General features: G+C 45.0%; 1 protein-coding gene across 1 annotated transcript in view; it reads left to right on the forward strand.

Moving 5' to 3' along the window:
• The window catches only part of LOC142765966 (uncharacterized), a 135948-nt gene that overhangs the window by 18984 nt on the left and 89756 nt on the right, over positions 1–27208 (forward strand). Inside the window, exons 5-8 of the mRNA XM_075867774.1 lie at positions 366–413; positions 21091–21138; positions 26157–26204; positions 27027–27074. Of these exons, the coding sequence (XP_075723889.1) occupies positions 366–413; positions 21091–21138; positions 26157–26204; positions 27027–27074 (192 nt within the window). The remainder of the gene's footprint in view (positions 1–365; positions 414–21090; positions 21139–26156; positions 26205–27026; positions 27075–27208) is intronic.

Here is a 27208-nt window from a genome sequence, read left to right on the forward strand (position 1 = left end):
TTCTGCCGTTACCTACACAGTTACTCCTACTTGAGTTGTATTCTGTTAAATCACTCAATACTTGAAAATAGTATATTGCGTTCGTTTTTTATTCCATTTGCCGTATTACGTTACAAAAAGCTCAGTGCCACACTTTCTGATGTGGCTCTGACAATTATTTTACTTCTACAAAACATAATCAATAAGTACGGTTGAAATAGATAGCATAGTTTTCTCTTCAATAGCAAACCATTTTCATAGCTGAGATAGCTGTACACTGCTCGTGTAATGTGTCTTTTGTTGATTGTCTCTATTTTTGTGCTAAGCAGTTGTCTTTTTTTGTCTTGTTCTGCCTTGGTGTAATTGTCAGGTTATTTTCTTTCTAGCCTGGGTGGTCCGGGAATCCTGGGCCTACCGGGGATATTCCACAATGGGCAAGTATTGTATTCTAATACAGAAACAGAAGTCATCTCTTTTTCTGTATTATGTCTACCTCCTACGTATAGCAGACGTAGTCAAAACGTGAGAAACAGTTGCCGATTTTCCTTATAATAAGCGGATTAGAGCTCCTCTTTTTATTGAATCTCTTACAAAACTCGCTTGTCATTCATAGAGCTTCCATGTTTCACCCATTTTGAATTTTTCAAGAAATATAGCTATTTTGGGGATCCTCGCAATAACCATTAGCATGTATGTCGAGAAATCTATCACGTTCTTTGGAAGTGAAACATGCATAGTGATAATGAAAATGTAGAGTCAATCGCGCAGTGGCAAATATGCGCTCAGCTGCCCTTGGACATCCTTGGAGACACTGGTAAACAGTTTATAACTGTAAATATTTAAAATGACTGGACTGATTATTTGTTCTCACCGTATTTGTGTAGAATTTTTTGAGTAAAGGTTCTGCCAAGAAAGTGGAATTACTCCTATATTAGTGAGTGTGTTTTTGCGAATGTCGGGCAGCATTTTCGAGGCTGTTCTTGTAACATTTTTTTCGCTCCACACGCAGCCCGATGCTAATTTCACGTCAGAGCCCTATAATATTGAACTTGAAGTGTACAAGCTGCTGTATAGCACTGGCTAAGTTTAACTGCTGTAACAAAATACGGATTCGACCAACGAGTACTGTCGCACTACCTCCAGTAAAGTCATAATATATATATACCCCACTTTCAATTTGCCGAGCTTAGACAAAATGAGTTAAAAGCACATAAGCGAAAAACCCAGAAATTCGCTAAAGAAAAAGTATGAACATGTACGAGACTTATAATCAAGAGTATGACACTAAAGACCAGCGGCGGACAATATTTGAATGGTATCTAGAAGTGATACTCTGGGCCCTGTACGGTAACTTAGGAAACGCTGATACACGCTTAGTACTCAGGCCTAAACAAAGGTTTGTATATTTCATGAGTTGTATCGTCACTGATCTTTTTCAGTAGAGGACTCTGTTTGAGAAAGAGTACTTCATTTGATCATTCTACTGCGTTCTGCTAAATTCCTTTGACCTACCCTAGTCGGAGGCTTTTCAAGGATTCCAAAGTGGTCAACATCCTGTCGACCGTATATGGCCGTGTTGTTTTATTGCTACCGTTAAATTATTTTGATGTTACCTTTGGATATACAAGAACGACCGAGAAGTCTGCAGTGCTGGTAACTTGGTTACAATGGCTGCTTCCGATTCTAGAGGTACAGGGCTTGATTCCCCCTGCCAACATCTCATCTTGAAAGGCACCCCAGATTGTTCTGTAAACGCTTATGGGCGTACCTTACCACACCAAAGCCTTGATGAAACGGGCCAGAGGTGACTGGTCGTAAAAGCGATGTTGGGCGTCGAAGAGAAGAAGGGGAGCGGGGGTCCTGAGCGATTGGTCCGAGGTGCGTCGGGTGGCGAATATGAGTAAAGCAAACGTGGTGAGATGCGGCGCTACTGGTACTGACCAAGAGATGAAATCCATACATAAAAGTCGTAGCCTCGGCGTTCGTCCTGCTGGCTATTGTGACATTGTGAGATGTGTCTTCGGATGCTTCAGTAAAAACACACAGGGCAAGATGAGCGCCAAGGGGCTAGAGTGCTAGAAGAGATGAGACAGGCGATCCTAGTACACACGTCGCTAAGTTGATTTGAGGAAGAACAGAATGCACAGACTAGACCAATGCGCGTTGCATGGATTTGGACATGCGTCACGCGTGGAGTTAGCGGCGGTGGGGGATATCCAGGTGTGAGAGGGCAAGCTGTGAAAGAGAGCTCTTTTTTGTGGCGTAGACTAGCATACGAGCAGTAAGGCTGAGGGGCAGGCGGAAATAACAGCCCTTGCACGTGAGCTCTTCACGAATCGAAAATCAGTACGTAAACACGTGTCTGACGAAGGCTAGGTGTCACAGACGTCTTGGTGCAGCCGGATGGCCTGCAATTCATCGTGATTTTGGCGGGCCGTGATGACATTCTCAACGAAGCTAGGGTTTTGGTTGGCCATAGCGTTCAACACGACGTGGTCAATTCATTTGAGGATGGGTCGAACGCGGTTGGCTTCGGACATAGCCGAGTCCACGTGGCGGCTAAGGGAAAAGACGTCTTCCATGTGTGAGGCGTAGGTCTCACGAGGGTGCTGTACGCGAACGCCGAGCTTCGTCTTCGAGATTTCAGTGGGGACGCTTGGCGTTTGAAAATTCTCATTATTTGTTGAGCAAAGACACACCACCCAAGAAAGCTGCTCTCGTGGTTAAAACACTTGTTAAGACGTTTATTGGCGCACACTCGGCGATGATTCACAACAGTGACAGTCGATGCGAGGACCGACTATCTGCACGAGCTCCTCTTCTTATGCAAAGGGCGACCCACTAGAAGGCGCTGGAGAGGACAGCCCACTGTTCGAAGGCTTTGTCACAACTACCCCGTGTACGAAAAGGTAGCCGCCTGGCGACCTAAAAGCTGGTTACAATGAGCGGGTCATGGTAGGCCTTGAGGCGCTTCACGTTAACAATGTCACGTCCTCGGCGGTGAATGTCCGAAGATGGTTCGATGGGTTCAATCAAGTAGTTGACAGGGGAAGTGCGTTTGACGAAATGTTAGGGGCCTTGTTATTTTGGCAATAGTTTTGAAGATACGCCAGTTGCAGTCGTAGGGATCGAGAGCCAGATGAGCGCTCCAGGGAGAAACGTGGGCGCAGTAGTGCTGGCGTCAGCACGAATTCTTTTTCGCCGCTCTTGATTATGCGCAGTAAAGGTTTTTGCAAGCTCTCGACACTCTTCAGCAAGATGGGTTGTAGCAGAAATAGGTGCCCACTCGGACGGATCTGGCTTGTACGGAAGTATCGGGGTGATGGTGTGTGACGGGTGCCTTCCATATATAAAAAGAAAGGTAAAAAGCCAGTATTGCTCTGAGGAGCGGTAATATATGCGTAGGTGACGAAGGGTAGAATGGAATCCCAATTTGTGTGATCGGCGGCGACGTACTTGGAGAGCGTGTTGCCGAGCGTACGGTTGAAGCGTTCGGTCGGGCCATTCGTCTGCGGGTGGTAAGCAGCAGTTTTGCGCTGAACAACGTTGCACTCTTTGAGAATGGCTTCAACGACTTCAGACAGGAAGACGCGGCCTTGGTCACTGAGCAGTTCCTGTGGTGGCCCGCGTCACAGAATTAATCGTTGGAGCAGAAAGGGGGCCACATCGCTCGCTGAAGTCATGGGGAGAGTGGCCGTTTCGGCGTATCGCGTGAGGTGGTTCACAGTAACAATGGCCCAGTGATTGCCAGCCGACGTCAGTGGAAGTGGCCCATACAAATCGATGCCAACGCACCCAAAGGGCCTGGCAGGGCAAGGTAGAGGTTGCAGACCTACCGGCGACAGGTGCGTTGAAGCTTTGGAGCGCTGACATTCTATGCAGGAGCGACAAATTTCTGCACGTAGCGGTACATGCCGCGCCAAAAGTACCGTTGGCGAATGCGGTGGTAAGTCTTCGATACCCCAGAGTGCGCACATTGCGGATCAGAATGAAAGAATTCACATATGTCAGAGTGCAGACTGCGAGTTATGACTAGTAGCCACTGGTGGCCGTCACTGTAGTAATAGCGCCTGTGGAGCAGGTCGTCGGGAACGGCGAAATGTTGGGCTTTACGACGCAACGCGCGAGTGGATGGAGTGGATAACCCAATCGCCGCAACGGCGAGTGGATAAATCAGTCAGCAAGACTATCAGTGAGGCAATTCATTCATTCTTGTTACTGTTCATTAGCAATGATATGAATGCTAATCAAAAAAATTGCAAAGTGAGACGCCGAGTTGTGGGCATTATCGTCAGACAAGGGAGAGCGCGGCAGGGTGTCGGCGTCAGCATGTTGCCTTCCATTGCGGTACAGCACGCGGATGTCGTAGTCTTGCAGGCGGAGTGCCCACCGTGCGAGACCACCTGAGGGATCTTTCAATGACGATAATTAGCATAGTGCGGAATGGTCGGTGACGACACCAAATGGCGACCATACAAATAAGGCTGGAACTTTGTAGGGGCCACACAATCGCCAGACATTCTTTCTCGGTGATGGTGTAATTAGTCTCGGCTTTAGTAAGCGTACGGCTTGCATACGCCTTTACATATTCGGGGAGCCAAGGTTGGCGCTGCACAAGGAAAGCGCTGAGGCCGACACCACTGGCATCTGTGTGTACCTCTGTAGAGGCCTAAGGGTCGTAGTGGCTGAGTATGGGAGGCTACGTTAACAAACGACGGAGTGTTGTGAAAACGTCGTCGCACTGTGATGATCACAATAAGTGAGGCCCATTACTTCCAAGGAGCTTCGTCAGCGGTGATATGATAGTCGCGAAGTTTCGAATGAAGTGCCGAAAGTAGGAACAGAGTCCTACGAAACTGCACAGTTCTTTGACGGATGTTGGCTTGGGGAACTCGGTCGCGGTCCGAAGCTTGGCTGGATCAAGGAGAATTCCGTCCTTGGACACGACGCAGCCGAGTATTGTCAGCTGCTGACCTGAAAATTGGCACTTCCTTAGATTGTGTTGCAGACTGGCGTCACTCAGACGCGTTAAAACATAGCGAAGGCGTTGACCATTCGTCAAGAATTCTGGAGCGAAAACAACGCCGTCATCGAGGGCGCACAGGCACGTGTACCATTTGAGGTCACGCAGAACAGTTTCTCTCATGTGCTAAAAGGTGGCGAGTTCATTGCACAGTCCACACGGCATGACGTTGAATTCGTACAAGTGATCGGGGGTGACAGAAAGGGTCTTCAGTGGAGTGTCCTCAGCCATAGAAACTTTCCAGTACACTGAGCGCAAATCACGGGATGAAAAAAAATCTGCTTCTTACAGGCTGTCATACGCATCATCTACCCGTGGTAGTGGGTACAAGTCCTTACGAATAATCTTGTTGAGGCGCCGGTAGTCCACACAGAACCGCACAGAAGCGTCTTTCTTTGTGACGAGAACGACAAGAGACGTCCAGGGGCTGCAAGAGGGTTGACTAATATCGCGTCAACGCATGTCATCGACTAGCTCGTTGATTACACAGTGTTCTGTGGGAGATACGCGATGTGGACGTTGCTGCAGTGTGGCTGTGCGCTGTGTCGATGCGATGCGTAACGGTCTAAGAGCGGCCGAGAGAAGGTTGAGCGACATAGAAAAAAGAGCGGAATTCTTTCAGCAAGCCCAGAAGCTTGGAACGCTGGCCCAGCGTAAGGTTGTCGGGAATGGAGGGACCGAATAAATCATGGGATGATGAAGCAGATGTCCAAACAGCACTAAGCGAACTGAAACTTGAGCAGTGCATGTCATCGGGCTGATCCTTAACTTGTGCGTCTTCGATGGGTTCTACGCTGCCGAGACATTTCCCTCGCACCAATGTAGCGCTGTGCGGGGATGAGTTCACAACAAAAATAGTGGTGTTGCCGTGAGTGAGTTGCACAGTCGCGACAGGAAACAGCAAGTCTTTTTTCATGAGAACACGTTGAGATTGCGAGATGAGTGCAGCGGTGTAATAAAGGCTTGCGCAGTAGACCGGCACAACCGCGGACGATTTTGCAGGAACTTGGGTGTCGTCTCTGACGAGTAACTTGCTTGCAGCAGATGGACTGTCGGCCGGTGTCAAAGAAGAGAATTGTGTGAGTTCCGTTACTGCTGGTGCGCAATGAATGACGGCGTCAGGCAGGGAGAGGAAATCCCATCCTAGGGTGACGTCGTGAGAGCATGAAGGAATTATGATGCATTCGACCGCACACATCACGTCCTGAATCATAAGGCGGGCTGTGCACATCCCTGTAGGGTGAATGCCTTAGGCGGTGGCTGTACGGAGGGAGAGCCCGGGAAGTGGCGTGGTCAATTTGCGCAGTATTCGGCTAAGTTTTGCGTCCATGACGAATACGATGGCTCCGGTATTTACAAGGACAGATGCACGAACACCATACACAATCACGTTGATCGCGTTCGACGAGCTTTTCTGAGGACTTCCGCATTTCGACAGCGTCGCAGCCCTTTTCTCGTCGACTGCGACGACTAGTTTTATTGGTCGCCCTCGAGTGACGTGGCCGCATCGGCGACAGTGAGTGACGTCGCGGAGATGGTGAACGGCGGGTAGACAGAGCGGGGTGAAACGACGGTGACTTAGGCGGCGGTTGGTCATAAGAGTGGCTTGATTGGCTGGAGAAGTTGGAGGCGACCTGAGCTTGCTGCACACGATTGATATAGCGTGCTACGTGACCGACGCAACTACAAGCAAAGCACATGGGGCGATTGTCAGCAGTGCGCCATCGGTTCGTGCGTCCCATCCATGTCACAGAACGCGATGGATGAGCCGGCTGCTGATATATTTGCATGGTGGGTGGCACTCGGGGCACGTGGGTGACGTCAGTGTACGTAGGCGATACAGTTTCTCCGAAGACCTGGGGCGTCGCGATGGTGACGGTGTAACTTACGAGGACAGCCACAGAAATCGGTGGAGCGGCCTGGTGACACTTGGGCGTAGCTGAGTGGCGCAGACACAGGAGGCGGCTGGTGGTATTCAGGAATGACTTCCGCGATTTCCTGCTGAATTGTTCGGCAGAGCGGAGGTAGAAGTGTACTTGATGACTGTTTAGTATGTTGCGTGAAAGCGAAAGCCAGTAAAGAGACCTGGTGGGCAGCTTCTTCACGCACGAATGACTTGATTTCGGCGAAAAAAGTTGTGTGGTCAGGAACTGCAGACAAGGTCGAGAGATCAGCATCACGTGGTGGCGGTCGACGGGTCATCAAGCGCTGCCATCACAGCTCCTCGCACCTTTGGCATAATGTAATGACTTCTGCCAGTGTGCGGGTGTGCTTTGCCAAGACCATGGTGAAGGCATTGTCGGTGATGCCTCTTAGAACATGCGTGATTTTGTCAGCCTCTGACATGTTCAGGTCGACTTTCTTGCACAAGTCAAGAATGTCCTCGATGCAAGTTGTAAAAGACTCGCTGGTCTGCTGTGCTCGTTCACGTGGACGCTGTTCGGCTTGCAGATTACGAATGGCAGGGCGGCCGCACACGTCGACGACAGCGGTTTTACAAGCGGACCAAGTCAGGAAATTAGATGCGCGCTTGTTGTACCACATGCCAGCCACACCCGTGAGGTAGAATAACAGGTTGCCGAGTTTACCTGCCTCGTCCTAATGATTGGGGACGCTCACGCGTTCGTACATAGCGAGCCAGTCCTCGACATCGTTGCCATCTGCACCGGGGAAGACAGGAGGGTCGCAGATGCGGGGGACACTAGGACATGGCGTCGGCGTAAGAAGAAGTGTTTGCTGAACGGCGTCTTGATGCATGGTAGTAGGCAGGGTACGAGATCGAATATCCAAAGGCATCGAATGCGGACCGAAGGTTTTTCAACGGCACAGCACTCTCCACCAAATTGTTAAGAAGTTTATTGCCGGACACTCGGCGATGATTTACGACAGCGACAGTCAATGCGGGGACCGACTCTCTGCACGAGCTGCTCTTCTTTTTGCGAAAAGGGCGACCCACTAGAAGGCGCGTGAGAGGACGACCCACTGTTCGAAGGCTTTGCCACACACCACAGTTTTCGAACGTCTGATAGGTAGAAGGCGAAGTAGGGAATTATCTGTGGTGCGTACTTTTGGTGAAACACACTCGACCAGTCATGCTCCTTTAGCCATACTTTGATATCGTCGCGTGGTAGAGGGGTGACAATAAATAGAAGCCCCTGGCGGCGGTAACAATCCAGGTGGGGAGGAGTGGTTAGTAGGGGCTACCAGATGGTCCAGGCAGTGTTTTGTTGGCCATGACAGCAGACAAGCTTATCAACAAGTGACCGAAACGAAGCTTATGAAGATCTCAAGGTGAGAGACAACTTGACGATCGACAGCAGCCTTTACCACATTGCAAGGCAGTAGCGATGTCGTGGTCTCGACGCTGGTAATTCAGCGAACCCGCCAGACTGATTTTTTCAAATGAAGAAGATGCGCACAGTAATGTTTATAATGTAAAAAAAACTAAGGTGAATATGGAGAAGTGAACATTTTCAAACACGGCGAATGCGGTGCTCACAGTAGGAAAAAATAACGTGCGCTGCAGCATGAACAGCGTTTTAATTGCGTGCAAAGATGTGAATAAGTGTTCTAAAACATTAAAAATTTTCTTAATATGCTTAAGCGAGAGTGTAATGACTTAGAAAACAGAGAAAGGAAAATTGATTCATTACGCTCTCTGTGCTATCTAGACCATTAGCTCAGCTTAGAAAGCATGTATTCTACTAAGAAGATTAAGGCCACAAAAAATGTTCCACAACCAGAAACGTGACTGAACTCAGAGCATAATTACGCTTGCTCAGTTTTCATGGAAAGTGCAGTAAGATTCTAGCAATGGTAGCAAAACTGTTGCTGCAGATGCTAAAAAAGAGCAGACATGGTTCTAGTCTGGAGTATGGTCTTTTCAACCAACTAAGCTACTACTTATGAGCTGTCGAACAATTACATACTTTCACGTTTCGAAGCAACTTGTGCTTCAGTGCAGTGGCCCGGCGTGCCATATAAAGCTGTTATTACTCATGAAATGCCTGACGGCAAGAACGGCAAATTGTTTTTGCCTTACGAAATCTGACACCAGCAGAGTGAAATGATGCTCAAGATGAAAGGGAAGCGCTCGTGCTCATTTTTCGGCTTGTAAAATTACACAAGTTTCTCTGCTAATCAGTTTTACTCTACCCTGAGCATCAGCTACGTTTTTGTATTTTTTGCTACGAAAAATTGACCCCTACTTAGCGAAACCTAGAAGGCATGAATTGTTGTTAATACTGGCAGCAAACCAGTACACATGAAAATTTCGAAAGGGCAACAAAACCGAAGTGGCTGATGCCCTGGCAATAGGTGCACTACCTTTGAGGTGCGACCCAAAAGAATACAAAGCCGAGTGTGTATCCATTTTTTACTGCACGCCATTTCCGCCGTAAAATGTCGCAAAACAGACAGCCAGTAATGCTGTACCTTGCACTGTTCGCGGGTACACTTTCCTACCACCACCTGCAGAAGTACCAGAGTGCTGTAATTGTATTATATACAACATTTCTAGCTCTTGATCGAGCAAGACTTGATTGAGGTGTGATAGCATCGACTTATTTGCCCGTTTCAACTATGTACTGACTTTACCAGAACGTAATCGGGGGCACAGCCAGAACATGTGTGCCAATTTAGCTACATCAAGTCAAATAGAACTTGCACTACTAGAATGTATTTTGAGATATATCTTTTCCAAAAGTGCGGAATTATGGTGCAACCCTATTTAAAGGAGCCTGAGTGTCAGAGTCAGAGTTTTGCTTAGGTTCTGTGTGTTGAAGAGTATTTTTATTGCGCCAGGTAAAAATGTTCTGTCAGTTCATATTACGAGCTGAAAGAGTCTCGTTTCTTGGAAACAACAGTGGCACGCCCTGCGATAGCTGCTTGGTGTACTAGACCTCGCGTAGCTATGTCGGCTGACTCGTTTAAATTGAGCGCCAATTTCATTGCTTTCTGTGCGAGGTGGAAACCAACTGAGTGTGTGTGGCCTGATCTTTTATCGAAGGAGCTGCAAAGGCATTTCCGATCTATCTCAAGTCTCGTGGAATTGAGAGAAAGCCAGCCCCTGGAGCTCTCTTCGGGACGCTGCTTACGCCAGTAGAGCACCATGTCGCAAAGGCAAGCACAACTGAACCACCCGCCGGCCTAACCGCCAGCCGCCGATTCCAGCCCGGTGAAACCCTCTTCGGGAGCCTCCAATCTTCTTCGGTCTGCCTGGCGAAGATGTCAAAGACTGGCTCCACAACCATGACCATGTAGGTGTCTAGTACTGGATGAGACATTGAAATTAGCACGCGTCCAGTTTTACGTCTCTCAGGTTGCCAAGACGTTTTTCCTAATTCATGAGAGTGACTTCGGTGATTTCCCTTAATTAAAAGAGCAACTCCGACTTATTTCCGGGACACTGACCGTCCGTTCAGGAAGTTGCTCGAAAGAAAGTGGCAGAACGCGTTCAACATTGCGGTAAGTCCTACACTTCTTATATTGAAGATTTGCTTGCACTTTGCGCCGTATAGACGAGATCCTGCCAGAAGCTAATTGTGTCCGAAACTTTCTTAAGGGTATCGGACCTACCACTTACAACACCCTCACCGCACACAACCATCGGACGGTTTCTGACGTCGTCTCTGTATGCCAGTGTCTTGATACCTTGGAGTCAATCCGCCTGCGTCCCGACTTCTCTGAGAACCCCTTGGCAAACAGTGTGAACCTCTGATCCATCATTGAAGCCATAATCATGAATAATTGAAAGCCTATAGTGTACCCCTTTATAACAATGTTTCGCTCGACCTGTCTCAAGCTATCTGCGTGGCATTATTAGGGAAAATTGTCAGCTTTTCACAGCACCAACCATGCTCCACCCTGCCCATCAACCACTTCGTACCCACACATTGTTTCAATGCAACGCTCACTATCTCGATTCTCAACACCTGTGCCTGATCACGACCATTGGGCACCTTTAGTCGCCCTTCCACCAAACCCTACCTACCAGTCTTCCTGGCGGGCCCTATGGCCTAATTGATACTACTGTGGTATTCGAGGACACATTTCCCGGTTCTGCTGACGTCGGCAGCAAGATGAACGTCGCAGTCATACCACTTTTGAACGTGTTGAAACATGTGCTCGAGGCTAATACCGTTATTCAAACAGTCCATTCAACCACTCATCTCTGTCTCATGTGCACATTTCCAACGTGAACAACAATACACGTCCCTCCCAACCACACTCTCCTTCGCCGCACCGACGCTCTGTGTCACCACTTCGGCCTGTCACTCAACTTTCTGCCCAGCAACGGAAAACTAAACAGTGCAGTTTTAAATGTGAAGCAATTTTTAGCGTGCTTCGGCGACATTGAGCGTATCTATCTATCTATCTATCTATCTATCTATCTATCTATCTATCTATCTATCTATCTATCTATCTATCTATCTATCTATCTATCTATCTATCTATCTATCTATCTATATATCTATATATCTATCTATCTATCTATCCCCTTATAACTTTCAGATCTCCTGGCCGTTTCGATAATGCTATCGATACCAAACCTGTTATGGCATAACATGACTCTATAAAGAACATATCAGACTAGTCACAATATGAAAATATTGACATGAATGTCATCAATGTCATTATATACATATTATTGTTCCGCAGCTCTTGCGGTGGTTTTGTTCACATGGCATGATGTGAAACAGGTATAGTATGGATTGATTGCATGGCGAACACAAGCGACAGACTAACATGAAAATCATGACATGCGTTTCATGTAGCAACATGACTAAATTACAAAAACATGATGCGCTCGCGGCTCTTTCACTAGCGCCACATATGCCAAATTTGATGTTACGGTACGTGAATGGATGACGAAAATATGATACTGTAGCAAACATGACAAGCATGAGATGCGTGTCATGTAACATCATGACTACATGTTACGCCTGTGATGCGCTCGCGGCCGTTTCTCTAGCTTCACATGCACCAAACTTGGTAATGCGCGGCGCTAATGGACGACATATGTAAGTGACACATAGAAACATGATAATGATGACGTGCGTGTCATGTAACAACATGACTACATGCCACACTCATAATGCGCTTGCACCCGTTTTGCTAGCTTCGCACATGCCAAATTTTGTATTAAGTGACGTCAATTGATGACGAAGTATGTGACTGGTGCAAACATGATAATTACGAGATGTGGGTCATGTGAAAACATGGCGACAGGTCACAGTCAAGGCGCCAAACATGTTGACGTGACACAGTGCTGGTGTTGCGACGCCAGGCGCCAGCCCTTTCGTATACTCGAAGATGCGCGCCTCGCTGCGTTGCTTTGGCGCATGCACATTTCAGCGCGTCCGGCGTCTCTCAGTACGGAAAGAGCGAGACGCAGTGTTGCTTGGGTAACGCATCGACACGAAACGCAGCATGTGGCATTTCGCGCCAGTTGCCATTGGACTGCGCCAACGGATACTCGTCGCGCCGGTCGCGCCTGTCGTCAGAATATAGTGCTCGCGTTTTACTAACGTAGCGTCACTGCGCTCAGCGTGCGCGCGCGTCAACGCCACAATGAAATATTCATCCCTTTATGATGCGCTCGTGGCCGTTTGGCTTGCTCCACACATACCAAAATTAATGTTAGGTGACGTTAATGTATGACAAAAAAATACGGCTGGTGCAAACATGATAACCCTGACACGCGTGTAATGTAAGATTATTACAATATACCACGCTCATAGCGTGCTCGTGGTGTTTGGCTGGCTCCACATATACTGATTCTGGTATCACGTGACGTGAATAGATGGCAAAGGTAAACGACACATTCAAACATGATAATATTGGCATGGAAGCCGTGTACGGCATCATTTACATTCACCTCGTAACAATGTGCTCATTGGAAAATGACTTATCAAATTTTCTCATTCCTGCTTCGCATATCGTCGATTCCCACTGTACGTGGGATCTGTTAATTTTTCGGATGTTAAACTGCATCGCGGTGAAATGCCCCAAGCTCTACTGAACGATCGTCAAACATGGTATTGGTGACTGTGCAAAGTGTGCGGATGTTGGCTTTATTGGACACGGGAAAAACTATTTAAATTATGCGTGCCGACTTGTGTTTTCTATTGCGGAAAGTAGGAATGCCGTACCTTGAATCATCCTTTATTGAGCCAATGGAACAATATTAGGACAATCAGCCCAGTGTAGAGCACGCTTCTTTATTGATAGTATGAGTCATACCAACACTTCCGCTTTCTTGATTTTGTGTGCTCATGAACTGATTATTGATTGGGACTTTCTCTCATCAGAATCTGCATTATTTCTTGAAGTCAACGTGTAGTCCAGATGACTGAGAGCGATCACTGCAGCGAATGCATCAACGAGAAACTACTTCGTTTTCTCACAGCTTCTAATTTCATATCCCTCCATGAGGTCAGGAGCAACTCATCAATTCTACATGTTCGATTCGTGCTAAAGCTGATATGTTTTTCACCCCTTTCAGCCACATTCTAGCTTGTGGCGTTGTACTCTTCTCCAGCTTGGTGTGGTTCAAAGGCAGTGCTGCCATAATTTTTGGCCTGAACTCTACTTCAGAGCCTGTTCTCCTACCCCAACATTCTGCAGTGTCGTAGTATGTGGATACTCACCCGGTATCTTTGGTCTCTCTTGATGCCTCGCCCCCTCAGACACACCAGGGCCAGCCTGTTACTTCCTCCTCTTTTGATCCTGGGATAAATCCTGACCTTTCTGCTTCTCAACGTTACGCGTTGCTAAATTTGCTAACGAAACGCTAGGCCTCCTTCGACGCCCATTCTTCGGCACCAGGACAGACCACAGTTGTACATCATCCCATCAATACTGAAGGTGAGACTGTTTTACGCCATCATCCCTATCAAGTCTTTTTGGCGAAGTGCAAAATCAACGAGAAGAACTTGACCGATATGCTAAAAACAAACATCATACAACCTTCTGCCAGTCCTTGGTCATCACCCATTGTGTTGGTACAAAAGAAGGATGTATCGATACCATTTTGTGCTGATTACCGTGCTTAACAAGGTTATTCAAGAGAATGTATATCGGATGCCCCATATAGATGATTCATTTGACTCATTGCAAGACGCCCCAATACTTCACCATTGACCTTCGGTCCGAATAATAACAAACTTTAACGGAAGAAGCAGACAAAGAAGACCGCCTTTTCTACGTTAGGTAGTCGTTACGAGTTTAACGTAATGCCATTCGGCCTATAGAGACGCCGTAGTGGAGCTCTGTGCAAATATCGTCCACCTGGGGTTCTTTAGCGCTAACCCAAATATGAGCACACGGACCTACGGAATTTTCGCTTCCGTGAAAACTGCAGCCGTTGCAGCCAGGATTCTATTTCGCGACCGGCGGGTCCGCATCTGAGTACCTTAGTCACTAAACCAACTCGGTGAGGCAGCTTTAGTTTGATAAGAAAGGCATACAGACCATCATGAGTGGGGGGGGGGGGCGAGACAACAAAGAAATATAAGTAGGCATGGTTGTCGGCATGGAGGGTGCCACCATCACTGCTTCGTCGTTTTACAATTTTTTTTGCACTTCGACTCTTTGCGCCCTTTGCTTCAGTTCTATCAGCCTTCCCTCACCATTATATGCGCTGTTAACATTTTGGAATGAGCCCCCCTAGCTTGTTCAAACGTCCAACCTTTCAAGTTGGAAAAATTCTGGAGCTCAGGAAAGCCTCAGTCACAAGCTTAGGATGCTCGACTGCGCTAATGCAAAAGACAACAAATGGTCAAATGAACGGTCACTAGTGGCAGTGCTCGTCATTTTTCGGCGAATGCTATTTGCTCGCTGGTATGTACTGACGTCACATGACTTTTCTCTGCGTAGTTTCTATTTAGGCCACGGTGGCCTATCGCCAGTTATCACCGATGCCTTTAAATGAGTGTTTGTCAATAAAAGCACGTTCATTTTTGCGCTGAGTGTCCAACTGATTTCCTACATTGGTGCTTTGCGTCACCAACAAGTTGACATTGAGATGGCAGTTGTGCCTAGTTGTTGCGGCTAAGCTGCGTGCGGAATCATTGTAACTCCGGTGAATTCACTATATAGACCACGGCAAGCTGGACGAAATCAAGACGTGTGTTTGCAAGCACCAGCATCGGTGGCCTTTCCAATGGCATGCCAAGATTTTGTTGTAGGCAAGAGAGCAGGTCATTCAACCACTGATCATTATTTGCATTAGCGCAATCGAGCTTTTTAAGCTAGTGAATGAAGTTTCCCTGAGCACCAGAGTTTTCCCAACTGGAAAAGATTGACGCTTGAATAAGCTAGCGGGGGTTCATTTCAAAAGGTTAGCAGCGCATATATAGGTTAGGGAGAAGCACAGGACCGAGTTAAAAGGTGGAACATGGGAGAGGCCTTTGTCTTGCAGTGGACGTAGTCAGACTGGTAATGAAGATGATGATAATGAAGAGAGCAGGTGAATGGTGATGACGGCTTTGCGAAAGAAAATTTAGGACGGTGGTTTCGTTGACATGCATTTACCGCAGTTTGTTATCCTTCAGGACCGTTTCGTCTGTGGCGCCAATGACGAAAGAGTTCAGCATTACCTTTTCGTAGAGCACAACTTTGCGTTCGAGATCGTGTGCACTATGGCCGTTACAGCTGAAGCTACAACAAAAGAGCAGATATACATACGTAACCAGCAACGAGTGTAAACAAAAAACAGCCTTGGCCTAATTCAAGCAACTCGCAAAAAAATAGACTCTGCAAAAGAAAATTCCAGTTGCTATCGCTGCAATGATATGCACGTCTGCAATTAGCCAGTTCTAGAAAGGTGGCATGCTTTAGGTACAAAACGAAAAAAAACAGCAAACACTGCAAAAGTGTCGTTCAAAAAACGAGATTCAAATGTTTCAAAGAAAGATCTCACACAAGCAGAAGAAAAAAGAGGGTAAAAACAAAGGGGCCTACGAAATCACCGAGTTAAAATCTTTTTGCCAAGTGAAAGCTCGAGAAGAAAAATTAATGGCACGAACACAGATTCAAGCACACAATTCACCCATAGAAATTGATTTAGAAGTGTCGTGCTGTATTGCGAGTGAAGGAACTTTTTGATCAATGTAATAAAAGCAAAAAAGTGGTGTGTGGGTTTGAGAATGAAGCACAACGTTGCTAACGATGTCAAAGGAGGCACTGCCTACTGCTGGTAGTGAAACAGTTGTAGTGGAACTTGTGGGCTCGATAGCAAAGCAGTCTGTGTGGTTAGGGAAAAGAAGACGTGCTATTTTGCTTAGGTGGAACTGGTTTAGGGCGTTGGGTGTTGGGCAGCATGAAATTCAGTAAAAGATTATTGAAAACATGACTTCACGATATTCTGAGGCATTCCACAGTGACTTTTATGGCTGAAGTGCAACAGGAGTGCACATAGAATGGAATTATGACATCAAACCAACAATCATCAAAATTTGAAGAGTTCTAGTAGCACTAAAACGCGATATGGTTGCGGCGGTGAGCCACTCGATGCCACGGGGCGTCTGAAAACTAGTCGAGTATTCCAACTACGCAACTCCGCTCGTCCTGATACAGAAAAAACACGGTAGTTTACGTCTTTGTGGTAAACAGGGTAAGAAAAGCAGTAAAATTAGCGAGAGTTCTTCGGCCACTGCTACTAAAATGTTATCGACTCTCGGGTAAGGCAACAGAGTCACTAAGCTCTAACCAGCTGAAGCTGAATAAAGTTTATATTTTGATATTGTGTGAGCCGAAGTCATCGCTGTTAACACTATCGTTGAGCTACAGAAGTTCTGCCTACAACCATTTGGAATTTCTTTCACGTCGTGGGCGTTTTATAAAGTCATTGACTTGCTGTTGTAAGGTATTCCGGTCGTTATGGCTTATCTTGATGATGCCCTGATTTTCGGGCGTAACTTAGCAGAACACACAGGCTAGAGGCTGGGTTGTCTTTTTTTTTTCAAAAAGCACAGTTACGAATTAACAAGAAGGGTAAATTCATTCACTGAGCACTGCCATCTTGAGACAATATATTGATAACGCAGGGATCCACTCAAACGAAAGCGAGCCTGACATTTCCCTGCAAGCGCTAGCCCCTAAGAAGGATCTAGAGGCCTTATCAGGGCTGCTGAAATTCTACAGCAGTTTCCTCAAGGGAATGACCAAAACGGAGGAAGCCGTCTTCGAGCTTTTAAATCACGACCACGAAAAGAAGTCACATTGTGGGTACAAACGAGCTTTGAAGAAGCTCGTTGTTGCCTATTACATCTGAGATAGAGGTTCTATCTCTAATGCCGTGGTTGTTTCGTATGGCTCTTGCGTCACTCGGTGACGTGCAGGGGTGCATACCCTGTACGGGTAGCGGCTTACAGCCCCCAGGTTTGAAGACAAACCACAGCCACCTAGAGACGTGATTGTATCCAAAGCTGTCGGCAGTGTACCGTTAAAGCAGCGGATATCACCAACCTGATAAAAAAAGACGCAGTGTATTGGCCATGATGAGAGATTGCATTTTGAGGGATTGGCATTCGGCATAACTACGGAACAGCTTCACCATAGAAGGTGATGAAGACTGAGTTCTCAACGTACCACAAATGTGAGACTCCGGTAGAATTGCATGATAGCTGCTGAAGTAAAAAAAATGAAAAATATGTACGTTACTGTCAGCGATGTCAGAGAAACTGACTAATTGACCCCAAGGCTACCGTTTGCTTTTGGATCAAACAGGATAACGGCAAAAACAATCTGAGGAACCCTAGAAACAAACTGATGAGCGCCTGGACAATGTCTCAAACAACAAAACGTACTAGGAGCTGTCACACCGCGCTTTCCCGACGGGAGTACAACGCCAGACGTAGCTGATGACTCCAGAAGCAGCTGATGAATGAAGAAGGGCGATTTCAGGTAAACCCGCTCAAGAGCCATGCTCAACACGCTCGGAACAGCAGCCGACGAGTTCAGAGGCTAGCCTGGAGCGTGCCGTGCCAGCCAAGACTAGATCACGTCTCGAAGGTCAATGCGTGTTCGACGGTCCGTTTCACGTTATGAAATTAGTTAATAGCGCAATGTAGCTTTATATTTCATCTGTAAGTATGTAATAAGGAAGGAGTGTTTTGTACTGATTTCTCATGTATATTGCATCGCCTAGGGAAGCAGTGGTTGCCTGATCACCAGTTATCACCTACTTTAATGGAAACGTCACAGCTTTGAAACAAAGGCAAGAAAAGAACGCTATAGCAACAAATGGCATGGTGAGAAGGTGACGCGCAGATTGTCAAGCACATCAAAACGTCCCCGACGTTTCTCACACACGAATAACGTACAAAACGTACTCACCGGTTCAGAGTAACGCGAATAAGCGTTTTAGTTTTTACTTCGCTGTGTCTGAAAACCGCGCTTTTTGCGCAAGAAGAGACTGTACGACCATTGCAGTGACCTTTGTGCGCATGGTAACTGCAAGTGAATTGTTCCGGTAAAAGCAACAGACACAACAAGACGTACGATCCTCCCCACTGCGAGATAAGGGTGCCTGAGCGAGTGTCCACCTTCCCCCCTCTGTGGGGCAAATTGCACATTGGAGATGAGAGTGCGCGCTGCCGTGCACTTTTTGCGTCATCTTTGTGGTAATGCTGAAAACACAATGTCCCCCCCTCCCAAGATGCCCCTTACCAGCGGTAAGTGGTATATATAAGCAGTTTGCCATTTAAACATTGAAGGACGTGCTTCTCCATGGCTCAGCGGTTAATGCCTCGCATTCATGACTCAGGGGTTCTACGTACAATGCACCGCGCCCTTGTCTTTTTCATGATTCTTTTCTTTGTTGCGTTGCATGTATATAGATGCGTATATATACATGGTACTTAACGGCGACTCCCACGTCAACGTCGATGCCGACGCTGGCGGCTAATTCAGCCAAGAGTGTCCATATATTGCTATCACAATTAAAAAGTGTGCATCAATATATCTACGTTTCTTCCCACAATTGAAGTCCACCTGTAATATTGCACTCGCGCCAGAAATTTTGAATTTGTGAAAACTATAGCAAATCATAAATGGCTAAATCTTTATGTTTGATTTGCTGGTTCAATACTGGCACAATCTCCAGGCCTCTCGCGGGTCGGGTAGTTTTTTTAATACTTCGAATACCGTTTAAGCTAGAAATCAAGACCTTCCCATAAATAAAACAGTCTCACACCCGCGCTTGTGCACATTATGCGATAAATTTTTCAACCAAATTACGGGATACCAATGAAAACGCAATGATAATATCGGTAGCTGTGTGCCTTGATACGTCTTTAATAGAGTACTGTAAGTAGCAGCTGGCTATACGTTAACTAGCGAAGTCGCAGATTTCTGGTAAAAAACGTTTCACGAGGCTTTAATTTAGACAGATGAAACTTCAGCGAGCAGCCCTGTCAACCGCGTTTTGTTTTTCAACCCGGCGTGAGCACAAATTTTTAATAACTGGTGTAAGCGCTCTAGCCTCCCCCCTGCCCCTTCATGCATTGTGGAACCTCTTGTCTTTCCCTGTCCTTCCTCTTTTAATGCTCTTTCCCCTCATCTTGTCTTTCACAGTGCGATTAGATGTTCGAACGCGAAGCTCATGGAAATAAAGTCGACTCGCGAACTCCATAACAGCTGCTTAATTTCGTGGAGGATAATTACGCTTCTTGCAATTGGCACACCAAGAGCCCCGACTTGTTCCGCGGGATCGGTAATCGTATGGCGGTCTTTAAGAGACCTCATCAGCAGCATTTAATATACACGCAAAGAATGGTAATTTATTTTCATAAGATTAAGTACGACAACGCTCTAGACGTGGGGTCAGCCACCTGCGACCCGCGGAGCAGTTTGGTGAGGCTCCAAGTAAGATATCAGAACGTCCCCTCCCTTAATTTTTTCCGTATGAAGGCCATAACGGTAGCTTTTACCTCAAGTAAAATTTTGGCTTGCATATTAAGTTTGTTTTTCAATAACAGAGAATGTAGAAAATATATTATTCCGCTTTTGTATGGCATGTCACTTCACAAAACTTTTTTTCTACTTGCGTGCAAAATCCACCCCCGCCCCTTTTCGAAGGGTGTTGCGGCCCCCGCTATGTCAACTTTGCGCAAAGATGCTCCACCACCTAAAAATACTGCCGACTCCTGCTTCAGTGAAGCATAGCAGTATAGGTATAGTCGTACATCTATCACCTCTCCTTGATTGTTATCAGACGTGAAGTCACCCTTTACACCTCAATTTTGCGTTGCGTTATCCGTTGACGCAAGAACAACTGAAGACGTCACATTTCTAGCGCAAACTGAAAAAAAGTAAGAACTAGCTGAAAAAAATAGGACAATGAAAAAAAGCCATTGCCTGGCGCACTGTTTTCTTCTCTACTTATGAACCTCTGTCCTTTTTTTACTGTTAGCGCTAAATCATTTGATGTCTGGGAGAACACCAGCTAGCCCGACAGGAAGTTCTATCGAAATACGCGAAGAAGAGGAAGGAATCCTCATGAGTGATGATCGACACCACTTAGGCCCACTGAATGGCTCAAAAAACCCGTGCTTATGGTCACGAACTAATTAGGAAGTCTACAATTTATTATGAATAAGACATCGCGAGTGTGTTAAAATTGAGTTAGCTGTTCCAAAGGAAGGCTCATCGCCATTTTCAAAATTTATTCTACATCAACAATACCACCCAAACGCTCCTGAATAATCTTCAAGCGCCGTTATATTACCTGAAATATTTATTCTTTTAACATAGAACATTATTTAACGCAAATCTGGTTGCTTCGTATAACCCGTGCATTTGAAGGTTACAGGTTGTACGTTTTTTTTCTTGATATTTAGATTACCTTTACTACTTATGATACCCCCTATAATATACTTGGGACTGTTTTGTGCTGGTTTCAAATAATAATGAGTCTAGAAGGAAAACTGAATCCTTGAAATTTCCACATCTTCTCTGCTCCACACGTGAATAATCTGAAATATTTACTGGAGCTGTGTCAATACCAGTGCTAAAATGGTACACTAAAGGTAACGTGCAGGTGTGTACGCAGGTAACAGTTTTCATCTTGTATTATTTTTCAGTCTCCACCTCCATTATCTCCTACAACATTGCCTGGTAGTCCAACAAGGGTAAGTGAGTTATTTATAATGGCAAACGAATTGAAGCATCAAGCGAAGGATGGAAGTGTCACTATGACATGTCATGTATTTCTTACCTCATAGCATGTCCTGCTTGAGCTTGCATTCATGCGTATTCTGTAACTCGATGTATTCTTTATCACTAAGCATTTTATTCTGGGGAAATAATGTTATTTTTGATGTTCGAAAAACTTACCACATGAGGTCTACCACAAGACAGTAAAAATTTTATTTACAAGAAAGCGGATAACTAACAAGTTTTATTATATCCTAAATAGCAACCACAATATGTCAGTGAGAGAATTCAAGTATTTAGGAGTATTCTTAATGGGAACGTCATCTTCGGCTTGTCACATCTAATATGTAGCAGCTAAAGCCTGTAAACTGTTGGGCTTCCTGTGTAAAAACGCCAGACACTTTCCGATGGAAACAAAAAAGCTGCGGTATGAAATGAACGTCCAGCCTATAATAGAGAACGCTTGGACAGCTTAGGACCCGTGGTTGAAACAGAACATCAAGGCACTAGAAAAGGTACAAAACGTAGCCGTAAGGTTTGTTCTCAGTAATTATAGATGTCAATTCAACATATCCCTTGCTGAGGAGAAATTAGGGTGGAAAACTCTGAAAAAACGGAGTAAAAAGTTAAGATTAAAAATGTATCAAAGCATAATTCATTCCAAAACAGGCATAGATAAAGATAAGTACACATTTCAACAGCATTATATCTCAACACGACTTGACCATTCTAACAAAGTTAGAGAATACTAGTGCAGAACTGAGTCGTTTAAGAACACAATTTTCCCGCATAATTTCGCAATAAAATCATCTTACTAATGGTGTTGCCATCGCCACCTTTAAATCTGCCTTTGTTATGATGTTATGTGCACTTTATTTTGTTGTCATCATTAATTCTTGATTGTGGAGTCCAATGCTTCATATATTATCATTTTTCTGTTGTGTTACGAATCCAATAAATATGTATTGATTATCAATTATGTATTTATAACCCTCTCTATATTGCTTCTTGGCGCTGAGGGTACTCTTATAAATAAATAAATAAATAAAATAAGTAGGGCACTGCATTCAAATTTGTAATAAATAAAACAATCTATGCTCGCATACTGTGTTGTGAGAGTGCAGGTTCATGCAGACCACAAATCTTGATATTTCCGCAACTCTCCCGTATGGATTGCCTATAAACAAGCCCGGCTTTTCGCGTGTAATATGCCAGGTCTTCTTCTTCTCCTTCTTCTTCTTCTTCTTCTTCTTCTTCTTCTTCTTCTTCTTATTATTATTATTATTATTATTATTATTATTATTATTATTATTATTATTATTATTATTATTATTATTATTATTATTATTATTATTATTATTATTATTATTATTATTGGACTTTGACCGCATCGGAGTGGTGAGGGCTTTGACATGCATTTTTCATCCGTTCTATAAGGCCTCACAGTCTAGAACAAGGCAGTTAGCACAGCCAGTTTTTTGTCACTGGAAGCAAAGCTCTTCTGCTCAACCAGTCATTTGTCGCTGGAAGAAAAGCTCATCTGCTAAATCATTAGGCGCCTAAAGTCATCCTTATTTAGTGGACGATATGTCATCGTTCCGCCATAATAAAGGCGTATGGTAGTGTATTTGCTTCAGTACTTACTACAATATTTATAAACTGCATGAGCGCTTACACATTTTGCAGCTTTGGCAAAGGTGTGCGTGGTCTCCCAGTTTTTAGGTAGGGCCTTAGAACAAATCTTTTTTTATTTATGGCCCGAATTCTCTACTGTATGCCACATTGAAAAACTTTGAGCTGACCCTTAAATATTAGTAGTAGAAAGCTTTATTATATACATAATTCAGGCAGGCTAGAACTCCAGTGCCCTGCGGAATATACAGGGTGAAGAGCAAAATCTGTACGGCAGGGTTGTGCCCCTATTCTAGAGCCCCACTGGCACGAGCCATCCGTGCAGCTTTGTGGATCAGTCGCAGCTGATCCACCAGGGCTGGCCTAGACAGCAGCGCCTCCTATTCCCCCCCTCCCCCTATATGCCTTTAGAGTCGTGTTCTACGTCGTTCTCTGCACACTCCCACCTTAATATAGCAAAATATTTTATATTATACTGAAAATTTTATTGATGCCTAATCAACACGTGTTTCGAGCTGACCATTTAACTATCACAAATCTTGCAAGCTTCGTGACGCTAATCTCCTGATCTATATATTTGCCAGAGAGGGTTGGGGGACGCAGTCAACTGCGTGTTGAGCAAGGCTTATGAAGTAGTGGGCTACTTACTGATTCTGGTTAAGCTTCCAAACATTCATCTTGGCTTGTCTGTTGTGAATCTACTGCATCGCCATATGCTTAATAGTTGGTATTGTGTTGCAGTAAATGACGAACTTCTTTCTTGTACAAAGTGACTAATCGGTTTCTTCAAAAGTTTGTATTGAGCTCACTCTTACTTTTTTGTTTACGTTAACAAGGTTTGATTTTAAAATCCTTATTTTTCTTTTCTCTTGTATACAGACGTCATCAACATGTTGAAAGAAATTCATTCAGTTAACGACTGTCACTGCTGTAGTCAAGTTGTTGTTCTTTTCTGGAACACTGACACAACACTAACCTTTCGCTGAATGCTTTTAAAAATAAAATCACGAGTATCTTGCTGCAGTGTTACGCGTGGTAGAACTACACGTGAAAGAAGAACAAGAAAAAGTTCTACTGAGCCCCTTTTTGGCCTAGCTTAATGAGCAGTACAACGCAAGGTTGCCTTGAGCAAGACAATTTCTTGCAACACACCCATCGTGATCTTTTCACACTCTGTCATACCGATTGAATGTGTAAGGTTAATAAGTTCAGTAGCCTTGGTATTCTCTTTGATGACACAATACTTTTTTGCTTACACTAAACATGCTGCCATGCGAGGCCTTCATTAGAAGGATCATGCAGGTACTGTTAGACACCAGAGATAGCGGTGATGCATGTCAAGTTCATGCAGAAACAAGGATGTAGCACGAATTATTGGTGTTGAATCTGTGTTTGTACATGCTTGTGTTCTTGACTGTATGCCTTGTACAGAGGGGCTTGGAGTTTGCTAAAGGGAATTGTTTCACTTTTTGCCCAAGCTTGTCCGCATCTTCTCTTGATTCGGTTTGATTTTATTTGAGTTCAGTAGCCTCTTTTATTATACCTATTTATCCTACTGCTTTGTGGTAAATCAGTTCGAGTTGCTTGAGGCTGTTTAAAAAGGCGAGAGTGTTCAGTAATGCGGCTGCCTTTGCGTTAACAATATGGCAACAATATGCGCGGCCACTATATTGTTGTAACGTGACCGAGAAGGGTCACAATCAACCAGCACAGGGAACCCCAGCGGGACTCATAGTTGTTTGAGCCGATGCAATGAAGAAAACAACATCAAGCTGCAGCATCAAGCTTACTTCGTCATAAAGTCTTGTCGGTTCTTAGGGGAGACACGAGGTACCTAATCATCCCTTGTGTATCAGTGGAAGGCCCTCGGGACGGCCTAGTGCTCTCCCATAGTAGAGTGCCAAGAACTCCAAATAGTTCACCAGTATTTTTCTAAACATTATTATTACCACATTACGGACCTATCCATAATTTGATAACAGCCACTATGCCAGCAGCTGTGTCACCTGACACGTTCGTGATACCGAAGCTCAAGTTACCGCTTGCTTTCAATAATTCACCATAAGAAGTAGCAGAGAGCTGACGCCAAACGTACAACCTGGTCACGAGTTCCCACTAAAGGAACTGCAGCGAGGCGCGGGGTTGCCTATATTTCTTCCTCAATCAAAGGACGAGGAGATGGCTTGTTACAGAACAGAGTTTTACTGTCGAACACAGCAATAACAATTTCGTTGATTTAATAGAAAACGTGCAGATAAGTAAAAAGCCCCAACCAAAGAGGCTCGTCGTTCTTCATCAATGTACGAGGGTTGTCTCCCGTAGCCTTCCTCCGAAATGTAAAGATTTCCACTTATCTATTCATAATTTTTACGCGACATTGTGTTGATGCAAGTACATACATACCAGGCATGCACGAAAAGTTCTCGAGCTCTAATATAATAGCAAAATAACAACATAATAACGTTATAGCATAATAGCACTCCAACATAATAACATGTTAGCACTAACTCACATCGGCCCACCAAGAATCCTATCAACACGCCGACTTGTCCTGCGGGCTTCGCATTCGTATGGTACTAATTATAAGATGCATCCTCCACGCTGAGTTTCTAAACTTATGATACGCGATCGTCAACTTGCAATTCCATTCGGCAATGCTGTCAACAGACTATTGGCATAGACAGATTTGCATCGGGATTTTCTTCTTTCTGTGTTCCTGCAGGTGAACTGACCATCCCTTATCAGTTCGGTGTCAGAGCGGTCCTTAGCGCAGCAACACCCGACTATTGCTATGTTTCATATGAATGCAAGGTCAAGGCTCATGTTTATAACTCTTGTTTTTAAGGTTGTTCAGAAAACCACGCCTAAAATCAAGAACTAGTGGATATAGACGATGAAATATTACTGGCAACATACTTCATGTGTGAAATGACTGAAATATTGGGAGTAATAGATATCATTTCAGACACGGCAGAGGCCGTAACTCAAAACATTTAGAGTGATGTCATCAAGGCAAGGCTCTCACTCTCATTACGTTACATTACCTTCAAGCTACAGTGCACCAGTAAGGGCTACTGTAGTACTGATTAAGCCTCCAGCGATGACATGAATGTTTCTATAAGTTATACTTGAGGGTTGATCCAATACAGAACGGGAAGTTGGCAGCGAGGTATATTTTGCTATACGAATTGGCCTTTTGTGAAATATGATTGATAGGCAGTGTTTGGCAAAATATGATAATCCTATTGTTATTAAAGTGATAATGATGTTAGCACTTCTGCTACTGGTAATACACCTTAAGCAGGCGTTATGAGCGTCTGTGCATTTCAGTGAAGTTTGTATTGCTACACTTTTTTTTCAGTCTTCGTCTACATTAAGTCACCCAACCGTTCCTGCTATTCCAAGTGGGGTAAGTGCTTTATTTATAAAGCCGAGCGAATCCAAACACAGTGCCAGCCAAGGCAGATCAACACAAGCTCGTCGTACAGTCTTTGGCTCGTACCGTCTTTGTTGGCTCTTGCTAATATGACTATTTCCTAGCTTGACCCATTCATTGTGTATTTCAGTCTTTTATACTGAGACTGAAATTATTATTTCTGATATTTTTATAGCCTACAAGCAAATGTTCCCCTACGTACTCACAAGGCAATGGCTGACAATGGCACTGGTAGCAAGACCACTTCCGCTTGCAGAAATACGTATGTCTACCACCATACCGAACTTCGGAACTTGTGAGATTAGGACGACTTAGTGCTCCTGACGACCGTCCGTCTAAGGCGTCTATTGTCCCGTAACTTCTTCCTGCCTCAAAGTTCACAATGTTGGCTTTAAAGTGTCCGTAGTGTCGGAGTAGTCGCACTCCCACTTTGACGTTTCCTGTCAATTGAGAAGTGGCGCGCTCCTGTCTTGCGAATTGGGTGTGATTGTTGCTTTGAGCGTATAAGTCGCGGGTGGTGTGAGTGCAAGAAAATAAACGCAGAAACGTGGTACAGGCCTTGATGACATTGCCTTAATGAGTAACTCAGGTGATGAATTTCAGCTTAGGATTACAGAACTGGACACGGAAAGCAGACAACTAGGTCTGGAAATAAATATGCAAAAAACAACAAAAGTATTGTGAAACAGTTTCGGAAGTGAAGAGCACTTTCCGATAGATTAAGAGGCGAAGAAGTTGTTGAGGAATATGTCTGCTAGTACAAGCATCAAGATTGCCATGCCTTGTTATTTTCAGTCTGCACGGCCACCAAATCCCGCAAGTCCTATTGCTGGTCCAAGTGGGGTAAGTGTTTCATGATGCCCAGGGAAAGCAACTTGATACCAGGCGCGGAAGACCAGTGAGGCATGTTGAACATTCATTTGGTCGTACCATGTTTTTTTTGTGCTGCCGATGATGCAGATTTTTTGCTCTTGTTG

This window comes from Rhipicephalus microplus, chromosome 6 (assembly GCF_043290135.1).
Source record: "Rhipicephalus microplus isolate Deutch F79 chromosome 6, USDA_Rmic, whole genome shotgun sequence".
Lineage (NCBI taxonomy): Eukaryota > Metazoa > Arthropoda > Arachnida > Ixodida > Ixodidae > Rhipicephalus > Rhipicephalus microplus.